Raw genomic sequence first — 14213 nt, 5'->3', positions numbered from 1 at the left:
CGCTTTGCCTTCTCCTACCCCCTTGCTCTACCACCAATGGATTTCATGTAACCATCCTTACTTCTCCCCCTTTTATTCTAATGTATAAAGTAAGCTGTAAAACTGCCATTCTCCAGAGCATTTTCTTAATCCATGGAGATTTTGCTTCCCCACAATGATCAATTTGGCTCAAATAAACTCATATAAGTTCTCAACAGGTTTGGACATTTTTAAAAAAATGTATTTTAATTTACTGCAGAGAGGAAGGGCGAGGGAGAGAGAGAGAGAAACATCAATGGCGAGAATCATTGATTGGCTGCCTCCTGCACGCCCCTTACTGGGGATCGAGCCTGCACCCGGACATGTGCCCTTGATCGGAATCCAACGGGCCCTTCAGTGGGCATGCCCATGCTCTATCCAAGCTAGGGCAGGTTTGGACATTTCTTACGCTCCGTTATTAACGGTGACCCACCATAGCCATGGTCGCAGACTTAGTATACTAGACACACAGGTACCCTAACTTAAGGCAAAGGCCCAGTGACATTTCAGAGCCCCAGCAGCTCCGCATTCAATAAACACACCGGCCCCCCTGCAGCCTACACGCCTACCCGGAAAAGCCAGCTTCTCAGTCTCCTTCCTAAGCGCCAGACGTCACAATCCCACCTCCAACAACGCCTCCCCAACCCCGCCCCTGGACAGCAAAAGGAAAAAAGAGATTAGCAGAAAGCAGGTACAAAGGAGGAAAGCGCACGCTGATCAGGTAACCACTCCCGTGGGGATGGCAGTTATCCGCCTGCGGCGCAGCCTAGAGACCTCCGTTCGGGAGTGCCACCGGATCTCGCTGGCATTGGGAAGGGGAAGGGGGAGGGGCACGGGAGGGTCAGGTGACTCATAAAGCTCCGCCCAGGGGTTCGTTGTCCAGTGACCTGCCTTGCGCATGCGCCGATGAGGCGAGAGTTGGAGCATCTTGTAGTCCAGTAGCTGTTGGGATGGGGCTAAGCGTGCGCGCCGTTTTCTTTGACCTGGACAACACGCTCATCGACACGGCGGGGGCCAGTAGAAAAGGCATGTTGGAGGTAATTTCCCGGTACCCGCAGTCCTCCCCCGGTTCCCTTCTCTTAATGTCCTCCCTCCTCCGCTTACCCGGCGCCCGGGGTGCGGGATCCCGCAGGGGACCCGGAACTCTGGCCTCTGCTACTTTGAGACTCCTGTGCGGGAGCGGCAGGAAAGGATGGGTGGGCTGGGAGGCTGCCTGCCCTCAAGCCTGGAGGCTTGGGTTACCTGCCTTTCTACTCACAGGCTCTTGAAATTCGTTCCAGCGCTTTGGGACCCAGAAAGATGTCATTAAAGCTGACACGATGGCAGAGTTGAACAAAAACGTAGGAAGCCTGTCACCTCGCTTTCTTATTTAATATATTTTTATTGATTTCAGAGGAAGGGAGAGAGAGATAGAAACATAAATGATGAGAATCATTGATCGCTGCCTCCTGCTTGCCCCACACTCGGGATCGAACCCATAACCCAGTCCTGTGTCCTGACCGGGAATCCAGCGTGACTTCCTGGTTCATAGGTCGAAGCTCAACCATGAGCTAAGCCAGCTCAGTTTCAGAGGATCTTTGAGGAGACCTAGGAAGTTACACAACTATCAGTTGTGAACCTGGACTTAATCGATTCTAGAGAATTTTCACTGCCGAAATTCTTCTCCTGTGATCCCAGGGAGTGGTGGAGTAAGGGAAGTGAAGGAATTGAATACAGTTTACATAAATGAGCAGTTTCCTGTTGTGAATAATTGGGGAATTCTTGAGATAGTATATGTTCAGTTTCCTGTTGTGAATAATTGGGGAATTCTTGAGATAGCATAACATACGTTATGTTCCTCCCAAGGAGCAAGAAAGCTGTGATATTGATTCACCAATTTCCGTTCCTCATTGGTTGAGGCCTGCTCCCAGGCAACACTTGGGCCTCAGCCTATGTGTTTATGGGTGCCCCTGAGGCCAAATAAAGCCCTAGGCAGAGAAGCCCAAGTACTTACAGTGTGAAGCCATTGATGTACATGGGAATCGTGTGTGCCAAGGTGATTTGGGTAGCATCTGTTATAGCCTGGGACTCATGGTCCTTTACAGACTGATTCCAAACAGCGTCTAGTCTCATCTCTTAGCATCCTCCCTCACATGACTTTCATTTTGGCTGAACTAAGCTTCTTGCTTTTCCCAGTTTACAAAATTCCAAGCTCTGTGTCTTTGTTCATTCTGTTCCTTCTCTTTAGAATGATTTTTATCGTCTTCCCATTCCCACCTTAGGGGCGTGGTAACTGCTTTAAATATTACTTCCTCTGATAAGCCTTATCCAGCAATCCTGTGGAATGACTTGATCCTTTTTATTTCCACAGTTGACATAAGATTGTCGTAGCACTCACCCTAGTATTTGTGGTGGTTGAATACCTAATTTCCTCATCAGATAATGTCATGGAGACAAGAGACCCAGTCTCCAAGTGCCTAATAGCAACTTGTGCAACTTTACAAGTGTGTAAAGGCAAGCATGTGGACTTTGGAAGTAGGCAAGTGTGGGTTAAAATCCCAGCTTGTGCAAAGTTATGTAACAATCTTGAACTTCTATTTCCTCATCTCAACAAAGGAACTCTTAGAGAGTTAGAAAGGTAGAAATAATGTATGTAAGCACTGGGTATAATGCTTGCCACATTTAGGGTCTTAGTAAGTATTAGAAGACAGGCCAAATGAATAAGAACCTCCTATCTAATAAAGAGGGAATATGCTAATTGACCATCAGACCCTCACAAAGATGGTGGCACCCACAGGCAATAAGGAGGGAATATGCTAATAGACTGTCATGCCCTCAAAGATGGTGGCACCCAGTCCCCTCAGCCCCTCTGGAGCGGCAGGTGCACAGCACGGCCAGGCTCACCCCCAGGCGGGTCTGACCGCTCTGCGCCTGCCTCTGGAGTCCCCCAGTCCCCTCAGCCCCCCAATGCCCAGGGCCAGCCTGAGGTGCAGGCAAGCTGCCAATGGCAGCTGCCCAGCCGCCCAAGGCTCAGGTAACTAGGGCCGGCCGAGGCTTGCACTCCCAGCAGTGGCAGCAGCAGAGGTGTGATGGGGGCGACGCCTTCCCCTGAACGCTGGGTCGCCTCCTGCCCCTGAGGGCTCCTGGACTGTGAGAGGGGGCAGGCCGGGCTGAGGGACCCCCCCTCCAGTGCATGAATTTTCATGCACTGGGCCTCTAGTAATGTAATAAAAGCCAAGATAAAGAGCTGTGGAGACATGAGGAGGTGTGCTTAATCCTGAAGAGGGAATCAGAACCAGGGTAGCAAAGAGAGTGACTCAAAACTACTTAAAATTTTAAAAATCTAGAAACCTAGGTTTGGAAGAAGCACTGGATCATTAAACTGCTGAAATCACAGAACATGCTTGATTCCATTAGAGCTACATACACGTTTTTAAAAGTATAGAATTAGCCCAGCAGGTGTGGCTTAGTGGTTGAGCATTGACCTGTGAACCAGAAGGTCAAGGTTTGATTCCCAGTCAGGGCACATGCCAGGGTTTCAGCCTTGATTCCCCAGTAGGGGGCATGCAGGAGGCAGCCAATCAATGATTCTATCATCATTGATGTTTTATTCCTTTCTCCCTCTCCCTTCCTTTCTGTAATTGATTAAAAAAAAATTTTTTTTTTAAAAGAAAAGGTGAGGTGAACTAGTGTTATTTCTGGAAAGCGTCTAAATGATAGTTAGAAATTTTAAATATTTTACTAACTATAAGTACAAGTTCATGTGTTTATGACCAGAATGTAATGTGGTGGACTTAAACTGCTAAAAGAAGGATTTTTATTAGTTGTATATGAGGAATGTTTATAGAATAGAAATTGGTATATATATATATATATATATATATATATAGAGAGAGAGAGAGAGAGAGAGAGAGAGAGAGAGAGAGAGAGAGAGAAATGAGCTGTCTAGAGAGGTTGGGAGATCTTTATTCTGGTGTTCTTTAAAAATAAGACCAATTCCCAATGGAAATGGTATGATAATAGACCTGCCTTTTGACAGCTCTCTTGGAGTGGAGCCCTGGCCAGTAGGCTAGAGTGTCGTCCAGTGCACCCAGGTGGGGTTGTGGGTTTGGTTCCCAGTTGGGGTACATGCCTGGGTTGTGGGTTTGATCCCCAGTCAGGGTGCATGCAGGGGGTAGCCGATGAATGTTTCTCACATTGTAGATTCTCCCTCCCTCTCTCCTTCCCTCTCTCTAAAAATCAATGAAGAACATATCCTCTAAAATAATAATATCCTATAAAAATAATAATAATAATAAATACTATTGGGGGAAAAAGAGTGGAGTTAGAATCTTTTTGCTCTGGGTTTATAGGATCACATCTCATGGCATACTATTAAAGACATAAAGTGTGTTAATGGAGCTGTTTTCCTTTACTTAGGTGATAAAGCTCTTACAATCAAAATACCATTACAAAGAAGAGGCTGAAATAATTTGTGACAAAGTTCAAGTTAAACTCAGCAAGGAATGTTTTCACCCTTCCAATATATGCATTACTGATCAAAGGACTTCACACTGGGAGGAAGCAATTCAGGAAACAAAGGGTGGTGCAGCCAATAGGGAATTGGCTGAAGAATGTTATTTTCTGTGGAAATCTACGCGTTTACAGCATATGACACTAGCAGAAGATGTCAAAGCCATGCTCACTGAACTTCGAAAGGATGTCTGCCTACTTTTATTAACAAATGGAGATAGACAGACCCAGAGGGAGAAGATCGAGGCTTGTGCTTGTCAGTCCTATTTTGACGCCATCGTCGTAGGTGGAGAACAGAAAGAAGAGAAACCAGCACCTTCCATATTTTATTACTGCTGTGATCTCCTTGGAGTACAGCCTGGGGACTGTGTGATGGTTGGTGACACACTAGAAACCGATATACAAGGAGGCCTCAATGCCGGGCTGAAAGCAACAGTCTGGATAAATAAAAATGGAATAATACCACTGAAGTCATCGCCCGTGCCACATTATATAGTTTCTTCTGTGCTAGAGTTACCTGCTCTCTTACAAAATATAGACTGCAAAGTCAGTATGTCAGTTTAAAGCAAATAAAAAGACATGGTCTGTCTGGAAACCTAGAATAAATTAGTACAAGTTACTTTTAGTAGTGTGATTGACAAAACTTGAATAAATATATTATTTGTTAATCTGTGACTGAGGTTTTTAAAATTTTGTTTTATTAATCTTTTAGCATCTTGGATCCAATGAGATACCAAGCAGGATAGCTTATATATGGGTATACAAATACAGGTTTTATGTACTGACTTTAAAAATAAATATTTTTTTAAAATAGACATTCTAGCCCTAGCCAGTTTGGCTCAGTGGATAGAGCGTTGGCCTGCGGACTAAAGGGTCCCAGGTTTGATTCTGGTCAAGAGCACATGCCTTGGTTGCGGGCTCGATCCCCAGTAGGGGGCATGCTGGAGGCAGCCAATCAATGATTCTCTCTGATCATTGAGATATATATCTCTTTCTCCCTCTCCCTTCCTCTCTGAAATCAATGTATATTTAAAAAAACTTTAGAACTTTAAAAAAATAGATATTCTAAAACATGTAATAGGACAACTGGATCTGGTTAATATGAAATAAGTACTAGGTCACATGCAAATCAAGGCATTTCATATGAGATTATTTTGTATATTTTTGAAAATATATATGCCATTTTTTTTTGCCTACTTAAATGTATCTTTTCTTTTATTAATCTAATTTTTCTGCATTACCTTTTCTGAGGGGCCTCCAATTTTCCTATGCTATAAATATGACAAATAGATTCCTCCAATAGAAAAAGCTGTTAAACCTGACTAGCGTTTCTCATCATTGATGTTTCTATCTCTCTCCCTCTCCCTTCCTCTCTGAAATCAATAAAAATACATTTTTTTTAAAAGCTGTAAAAAATTCAGCATCTAGTACTCCTATTATCACATCTTTCCAGAGTGAGCTTGTAGTTTCCTATTAGTCTTACCGCTTAAGGAAGTATTTTTACTATCTTCTCCCAGGCACACAATGGAGTTGAGGGAACTAGACTGTCTTGAAGATAACTGCAATCCATAAAAGTCATTTTCCTTTTGTGGATACATCAGAAGGGAATTGTCTTGGCACAGCCTCACCAGGCACTTTCATCCCCACCTCCCCATCTGTTCTCTACTCTGAATAGTTCCATGCATGTGACAAAAACTAATAGAAAATTAGGTTTTTCTATGAATCATTTCAGGGTGCAATTTTAATATTTGACTTGCTCTTCTTGGTGTTACCATCCTTTTAAGTCTCCTGTTTTTCAAATTTTAGAAATTGTATTATTCACAAATTTCTGTCCAATTCAGGGTTCACTTTGAGCTTACTAATTAATGACTCCATTGCAAAGCATCTTGTAACTAGAAAAATTTCTCTAGATAGTCTCATTATTTCACCAACTTAGAGTAAAATGATTAAGGAAATAGGAAATAATGACTTGGGTTGTTTTTTTGGTAGTTTTTTTGTAACTTTTGTATAAAAAACTACTAAAGTAAGATATTAGACTCTGTTAGGATTACTTAGATTCTAAAATATGCCTCTCCATGGATTGTCTGCCATGTGCAAAAGCCTTATTGTGTTTACTTCTCTTGATTTTTTAAAAACTATATTTTTATTGATTGCAGAGAGGGAGAGAAAGATAGAAACATCAGTGATGAGAGAGAATCATTGATCAGCTACTTCCTGCATGCCCCACAGTGGGGATTGAGCCCGCAACCCGGGCATATACCCTGACTGGGAATCTAATGACCTTCTGGTTCACAGTTGACGCTCAACCACTGAGCCACACCAGCTGGGCTACTTCTCTTGAATTTTAAAAATGTGGCTGTGCCATTGACTGTCCCAGGATGCTGTTGCTATAAAGCTGAACATTTGTTGCCCTGGACAGTGTGGCTTGGTTGTTTGGAGCATCATCCCTTACGAAAAGTCGTGGATTTAATTACTGGTCAGGGCTCATACCCAGGTTGTGGGTTCCATCCTTGGTCTGGTACATACAGGAGGCAACCTGTCGCTTTTCTCATCTCTCTCTGTCTCTCTCTGTCTCTGTCTCTCTCTCTCTCTCTTCCTTTCCTCTTTCCCTCTCTTCCTTCTCTCTCTCAAATCAATAAAAACATATCCTCAGGTGAGGTAGAAATAAAAACAAGTCTTTTAAATAAATAAAACTGAACATTTGTGAACAGAGTATGTTCGTGTGTAGTTCCAGGTAAGGTGCCCATGTGACTGACAGAAATTATATTTTAGCTATTTAAAAACTTAATAGTGCCTGATTGGTGGTGTTGCTCTTATATCAATTAGGGGCAGAGCTGTTTCATGCCTGAAGCACATAAAATGATAATTGCTAGGTCTTGGAGGGGAAAAGATCAGAAACACTGGTCTCATAATAAGTAGATTATAAGTATTAAGTGAGGCTTAGGAGGGGTGTAGTTTTAAAGTTTGTGGAGATGTGATTACTCTAGTAACTTCCAGATAACAGTAAGTAGGTAGTTCTAGCACAACTCCATTAGGAGTGAACATGTCACCTAACAGTTTTTGTGACAATTGTGCAATAGGATATGGATATATGTCATTCTGCACATACTAGTAAAACTGGGTGCTATGAGAATAAATGGGACACTATTGGCTTCCAGAAAATTGTGTGGGGGTCTAGTATGGTAATATTGGAATTATTTCAGAGGGCAGTTACTGTGATCATGTATTCTCAGGAGCCAGAATATATTTAAATCCTGAGTCTCTGCCCTTTAACTGTCAATGTGGTCTTAGATGCATTTAACCTGCCTGTTTCTCACCTGAAAAGTGAGTTTTAATAATAGTGCATGTAAGTTGTTGGAAAAAAATAAAATATGAGAAACACTTAAAATGGGGCCTGGCACAGTTGTAGCTAATAATACATATAAACATTTATCTTTTTGGGGGTTCAGAAAAAAAATAAAAATAAAAACTTAGTGGGGGATCTTGACAGAAAAATAATTATGTGCACAATTTCTCTAATAGATACTGAGGGTTTGTCCTTTTAGCTATCCCACAGATGAAGGTAGTGTCATAGCCATAACACTAACTGGAAAAAAGGTTCATCACTCATAGATCACAGTGGCATATCTCAACAAGATATCTTCTAGAATGTTAAGTGAGCAGTTCTTCAACAAAAGTGATGTGGAATAGAAATGGAAATAATTGAGTTTGTCTTCATAGTTTGTATTCTATACAGTGAAGGAATGCAATATTATTTTCCAATTATGTCCATCTTTAGAGAAGGACTTCATAGCTTTCTGCCTTCTGAGTGGAATATTACAGAAGATATTAAGAAATCTTGAGCCTGGCCAGCGTGGCTCAGTGGTTGAGTGTCTACCTATGAACCAGGAGGTCACGATTCAATTTCTGGTCAGGCACATAATCAATAAAAATACATTTTATTTCTTTTTTATGGTGCCAATTTTAATTAGTTTTAAGACGTCGCATTTTCCACTTAACAATTCAGTGTTATAAAGTGCATTATTTACTTTCCCTGTGCACATAGTCCATATTAAGTATCAAGAATGTCCAGTTATTTACTATGCAGCAGCAGCTCAACTTTTAAAATTACCATGGAATTTGCTACAAATTTGCATCCTTCAATATTTTGTATGGAAAAATGCTAAACCTATGCTCAAAGGTGGCTTAATAAACCTCTTCAATGGTGGACCCAGAGGAGGCACCACCAGATGGAGGTGCTCTACACCAGGAAAGCCCCCAGGCATTCCTCCTGGCATGCCTACTTGCACCCTGGTACAACTTGATAATGATGAGGTTGCAGACTTTTTCCAACTCTTTCTGCTGATGTTCAAATTCTTCCTTTTCCACAGTCTGGTTCTTATCAAGCCAATGATGATTTCATTGCACTTGTCAAGAATCTTGTTTGTCCTCATCATTGATCTTGCCTTGAAGTTTTTCATCTTTTAACAGTTGCTTTCATGTTGAATGCATAGGATTCAAGTAACTTCTGGGAAGACACCTGGTCCCACTGCTTCTCATCTTTAGCTTTGAACTTCTCAGCTTCCTGGACCATGTGCTCAAAGTCTTCCTTGTTCACACGACCCTTGTCGTTAGTGATGGTAATCTTGTTCTCTTTTCCTGTACTCTTATCCACAGCAGAGACATTGAGGATGCCATTAGCATCAATATCAAAAGGGACTTCAATCTGAGGAACACCATGAGGTACAGGAGGGACCCCTGGGAGTTCAAACTTGCCAAGCAGGTTGTTATCCTGGGTCATGGCACACTCACCTTCATAAACCTGAATGAGCACACCAGGCAGATAGTTGGAGTAGGTGGTGAAGGTCTGTGTCTGCTTGGCAGGAATGGTAGTATTACGCTTGAAGAGGACAGTCATGACTCCACCAGCCATCTCAATGCCAAGGGAAAGAGGAATGACATCCAACAGCAGCAAATCTTGGATATTTTTGGACTTGTCTCCAGAGAGAATGGCTAACCGGACAGCTGCACCATAAGCAACAGCCTCATCAGGGTTGATGCTCTTATTCAACTCTTTTCCATTGAAGAAGTCCTGTCAGAGTTTCTGAATCTTGGGGAAAGGGATAGAACTACCCTCCAGGACAATATCATGGATCTGGGACTTGTCAAGTTTGGCATCCCAAAGGGCTTTCTCTACAGGGTCCAGGATGCCAGGAAAAGGTCAGCATTTAATTCTTCAAATTGAGTGTGGGTAATAGAGGTATAGAAGTTGATTCCTTCATAAAGTGAATCAATCTCAATACTGGCCTGGGTGCTGGAAGAGAGAGTACGCTTAGCACGTTCACAAGCAGTACGAAGGCAATGGACAGCCCTCTTGTTCTCACTGATATCCTTCTTATGCTTGCATTTGAACTCTGCAATGAAATGAACTCTGCAGAAGTCCATTTGGTTGTCAAAGTCTTCACCTAAGTGGGTGTCCCCAGCTATAGATTTGACCTCAAAGATTCCATCTTCAGTTATGAGAATTGACACATCAAAAGTGCCACCTCCTAAGTCAAAGATCAGCATGTTTCTTTCAGCTCCAATATTTTTGTCTAAGCTGTAAGCAATAGCAGTGGCAGTTGGCTCATTGATGATTCTAAGTACATTGAGACCAGCAATAGTTCCAGCATCTTTTGTAGCCAGATGCTGAGAATCACTGAAGTAAGCAGGTACTGTGACAACAGCATTGGTAACAGTCTTCCCAAGGTAGGCTTCTGCAATTTCCTTCATCTTTATCAAAACCATAGATGACACCTCTTCTGGATAGAAATTTTTTGTCTTTTCCTGTATTCTACTTGGACATTGGGCCTGCCAGCATCATTCACCACCATGAAAGGCCAGTGCTTCATATCAGATTGAACAACAGCACTTGGCATCAAAAGCTTTGTTGGTAGGATTCATTGCTACTTGATTCTTTGCAGCATCACTGATCAATTGTTCAGTATCAGTATAGGCAACATAACTCGGGGCATCATGATTTCGTTTCCATGATTGTTGGCAATTTCCACTTTTCCATACTGGAAGACACCCACACAAGAGTAGGTAGTGCCAAGATCAATGCCAACTGCAAGTCCTTAAGACATGGTTGCTGGTATCTAAGCATGGCTTTACAGACCAATCCGAACAACCGCCCCCGCATTCAATGAGCAATAAAAATATATTTAAAAAAATAAAACAAAGTCTAAAAAATACAAAAGATCAATGAAATAAAATGTTGGTTTTTTGAAATGATAAAATTGATTCAGCTTTACTCATACTCATAAAGTAAATAATAACAACAACAACAGAAATACACTTACTCAAGCAGGAAACTCCCTGTGACCTCCAAAACATCGCTGCTGTGGTATCAGCACCAGTACAACAGTTTGTAGGACATGTTCAGCATTAAGCCTCACAGTCAGCCACCTGAGGGTTGAGCCCGCCTACAAATGGGACAACAGCAATTAAAACCCAATTACAAGAGGAAGGCTCACATAACCCACACAAGGAACATCCCTAGAGCACACAGCTCCGGAGATCAAGGAGATAGCACCATGGGGTCCCACAGGACACCTACTACAGAAGACCAGCCCACCAAGATGGGAAGTCGTGGCAGATCTACCTAATAAATAGAAACAAGCACATTGATTTCAGAGAGGAAGGGAGAGGGAGAGATAGAAACATCAATGATGACAGAGAATCATTGATTGGCTGCCTCCTGCACACCCATGCTGGGGATAAAGTCTGCCACTCAGGCATGTGCCCTTGACTGGAATCAAACCTGGGACCCTTCAGTCTGCAGGCTGACACTCTATCTACTGAGCCAAACTAGCTAGGGCTCAGCTGATTTTTTAACAGAAAGACTACAAGCCAGAAGGGAATGGCATGAAGTATTCAGAGTAATGAAGAAAATCAAGGATCTAAAACCAAGACTACTCTATCCAGCAAGACTATCAGGCTATCATATCATTTAAAATTGAACGTGAAGTAAAGAGCTTCTCAGATTTAAAACACACACACACACACACACACACACACACACACACACACTAGTGTGGTGAAGGCCTGGAGTGCGTGGTGGGTGCCGGCTAGAAAGGGTCATGGGAGAAAAAAAAGGGGACATCTGTAATGCTTTCAACAATAAAGATAAAAAAGAATAATAAAAATAAATACATAGTTTTTTAAAAAAGAATAAAAATGGCAACAAATAAGTACCTAACAATAATAATCTTAAATGTAAATGAGTTAAATGTTCCAATCAAAAGACATAGGGTAGCTGAATGGATAAGAAGCCATGACCCACATTTATGCTATCTACAAGAGACTCATCTCAGAACAAAAGACTCACAAAGATTAAAAGTGAAGGGATGGGAAAAATATTCCATGCAAATGGAAATGAAAATAGCTGGATTGGAATACTTATATCTGACAAAACAGAACTCAAAACAAAGGCCATAAAAGAGACAAGAAAGTCACTACATAATACTAAAGGAATAGATCCAACAAGAGGATATAACCTTGCTAAACATATATGCACCCAATATTGGAGAACCTAGATATATATATTTTTAAAAACTATTGGAGGACTTTAAAAGAGAGATCAGCAGCAACATAGGCATAGTAGGGAACTTGAACACTCCATTGACATCACTGGATAGATTTTCCAGACAAAAATTCAACACAGAAACAGCAACCTTAAATGACACACTAGATCAGATGGATTTAATTTATATTTATAGAACATTCCAACCCAATGCACATTGGAACATTCAAACACATGGAAGCTAAATAGTATGTTATGAAACTATGAATGGGTTACCAAAGAGATCAAGGAAGAAATAAAAAACTTCCTGGAAACAAATGAAAATGAACACACAAGAAACCCAAATCTGTAAGACACAGTGAAAGTAGTCCTGAGAAGGAAGTTTATAGCATTACATGCATACCTCAAGAAACGAGAAACAGGAGGATCCAAGATGGCGGCGTAGGTAAACACCTAAACTGCTGCCTCGCAAAACAATTTCAAAACTACAACTAAAAGACAAAACGTCTATCACCCAGAACCACAGGAAAGCTGGCTGAGTGGAAGTTCTACAACTAGAAGGAAAGAGAAAAGAGCATCGCGACGAGCACAAGTGCTGAAAAGCTGAGGTACGGAGGTGCGCGATCTGGGCTGGCGACAGGCGTTGCTTTTTTCAACCCGAAGGGAGACAAGCCCCTGATTACTCTGAAATCCAGTTTCTGGGGAGTCGCGGGGAACCCAAACTCCTACGGGGAGAAGCTGGACTATCTGCCATCGGGTCGGAAAGTGAGGGTGGCTTGCTTGCAGAACTGCGAGCAGGAATAATTGTTTACTGTGCTGGGGCGCGGGACGTGGGGACGTGGTCAGAAACGCAGAGCCGGCTCACTGGCAGCCATCGCTGTTTGCCACGCCCTAGCCTAGTGATGCCCTGAGACCCCGCCCCACACAACCTACAAACCCACCCAAGCTCCAAGCAGCGGCTTTAGCATATGAATGGCCTGCCTTATTGCAGCTTAACCTAGCAAACTTGCAGCCCGGGTCAGACAGCTCCCAAACCTCCAAACCCCAAGCAAAGAGGAGAAAACTGTAGTTCTCACTGTAGTGCCTGCTGGGTGGCCTCAGACAGTAGCTGACCTGCACCCCATTGGAGATCCAGAAGCCAGTGTACCTAGTGGTCAGTGTGAGACACCAGATTTCAACTCCTCACATCCATAAGTGACACATTCAAGAGGCAGACTCAGTGAGCACCAAAGCCCCACTGAAGCAAGTCCTGCACCATAAGAGTGTCTCCAGCGCAGCAGTTCTTCCATTATAGACACAGCAGGTCCTCACAGCCAATTGGCCTGGAGGTCAATTCCTCCCAGTGTACCAACAGCAATCAAGGCTTAACTACACCAAGACTTTGCACTCAGCCCACAAAAGGGTGTACCAAGAGTGTCCACCTCAGGTGATTGGCGAGGCTGAGCTACTGGCCCCTATAGGTCACCTACCACACAAAGCCACTCCATCAACACAGGGAAGCAGCCAAAATGCGGAGACAAAGAAACATGTCATGAATGAAAGACATGGAGGAAAGCAAACTACTGGACGAAATAAAGTTCAGAACCACATTTATAAGGTTACTCAAGAATCTTCTAAAAACCGCTGAGGAACTTAGTGAGACCTTTAAGGATCTTAATGAGAATGCCAAAAAAATGGAAAAGGACCAGTCAGAAATTAAGCATACACTGTCTGAAATAAAGAATATACAGAAACTCAACTACAGATCAACGTACCCCAAGAATCAAACCAAAGATCTGAAATATGAGGAAACAAAAAACACCCAACCAGAAAAACAAAAAGAAAAAAGAATCCAAAAATATGAAGATAGTGTAAGGAGCCTCTGGGACAACTTTAAGTGTACCAACATCAGAATTATGGGGGTGCCAGAAGAAGAGAGAGAGCAAAATATTGAAAACCTATTAGAAGAAATAATGACAGAAAACTTTCCCTACCTAGTGAAAGAAATAGACTTACAAGTTCAGGAAGTGCACAGAACCCCATACAAGAGGAATCCAAAGAGGTCCACACCAAGACACATCATAATTAAAATGCCAAGGGCAAAAGACAAAGAGAGAATCTTGAAAGCAGCAAGAGAAAAACGGTTAGTTACCTACAAGGGAGTACCCATATGACTGTCAGC

At 42.4% G+C, this 14213-nt stretch overlaps 1 protein-coding gene and 1 pseudogene across 2 annotated transcripts; one reads left to right on the top strand and one right to left on the bottom strand.

The window, feature by feature from the left end:
- The first annotated feature begins 922 nt into the window (after positions 1-922).
- On the top strand, positions 923-5830 carry NANP (N-acetylneuraminic acid phosphatase). Its single transcript, XM_080684866.1, has 2 exons — positions 923-1055; positions 4417-5830. The coding sequence occupies exons 1-2, from the start codon at positions 969-971 to the stop codon at positions 5071-5073; spliced, it is 744 nt and encodes a 247-aa protein (XP_080540992.1). The 5' UTR covers positions 923-968; the 3' UTR covers positions 5074-5830.
- A 2864-nt stretch (positions 5831-8694) lies between these two features.
- LOC308256608 (heat shock cognate 71 kDa protein-like) lies at positions 8695-12927 on the bottom strand (annotated as a pseudogene). The gene is made up of 2 exons: positions 12918-12927; positions 8695-10594 (listed from the first exon to the last, which is right to left on the bottom strand). The product of its transcript is annotated as a heat shock cognate 71 kDa protein-like (transcript).
- Between the last annotated feature and the right edge of the window lie 1286 nt (positions 12928-14213).

Source organism: Plecotus auritus (genome assembly GCF_963455305.1).
Source record: "Plecotus auritus genome assembly, chromosome: 8".
Classification (NCBI taxonomy): Eukaryota; Metazoa; Chordata; class Mammalia; order Chiroptera; family Vespertilionidae; genus Plecotus; species Plecotus auritus.
Note: the sequence above shows the minus strand (reverse complement) of the source record. Positions and strands in the feature narration are given on the sequence as shown.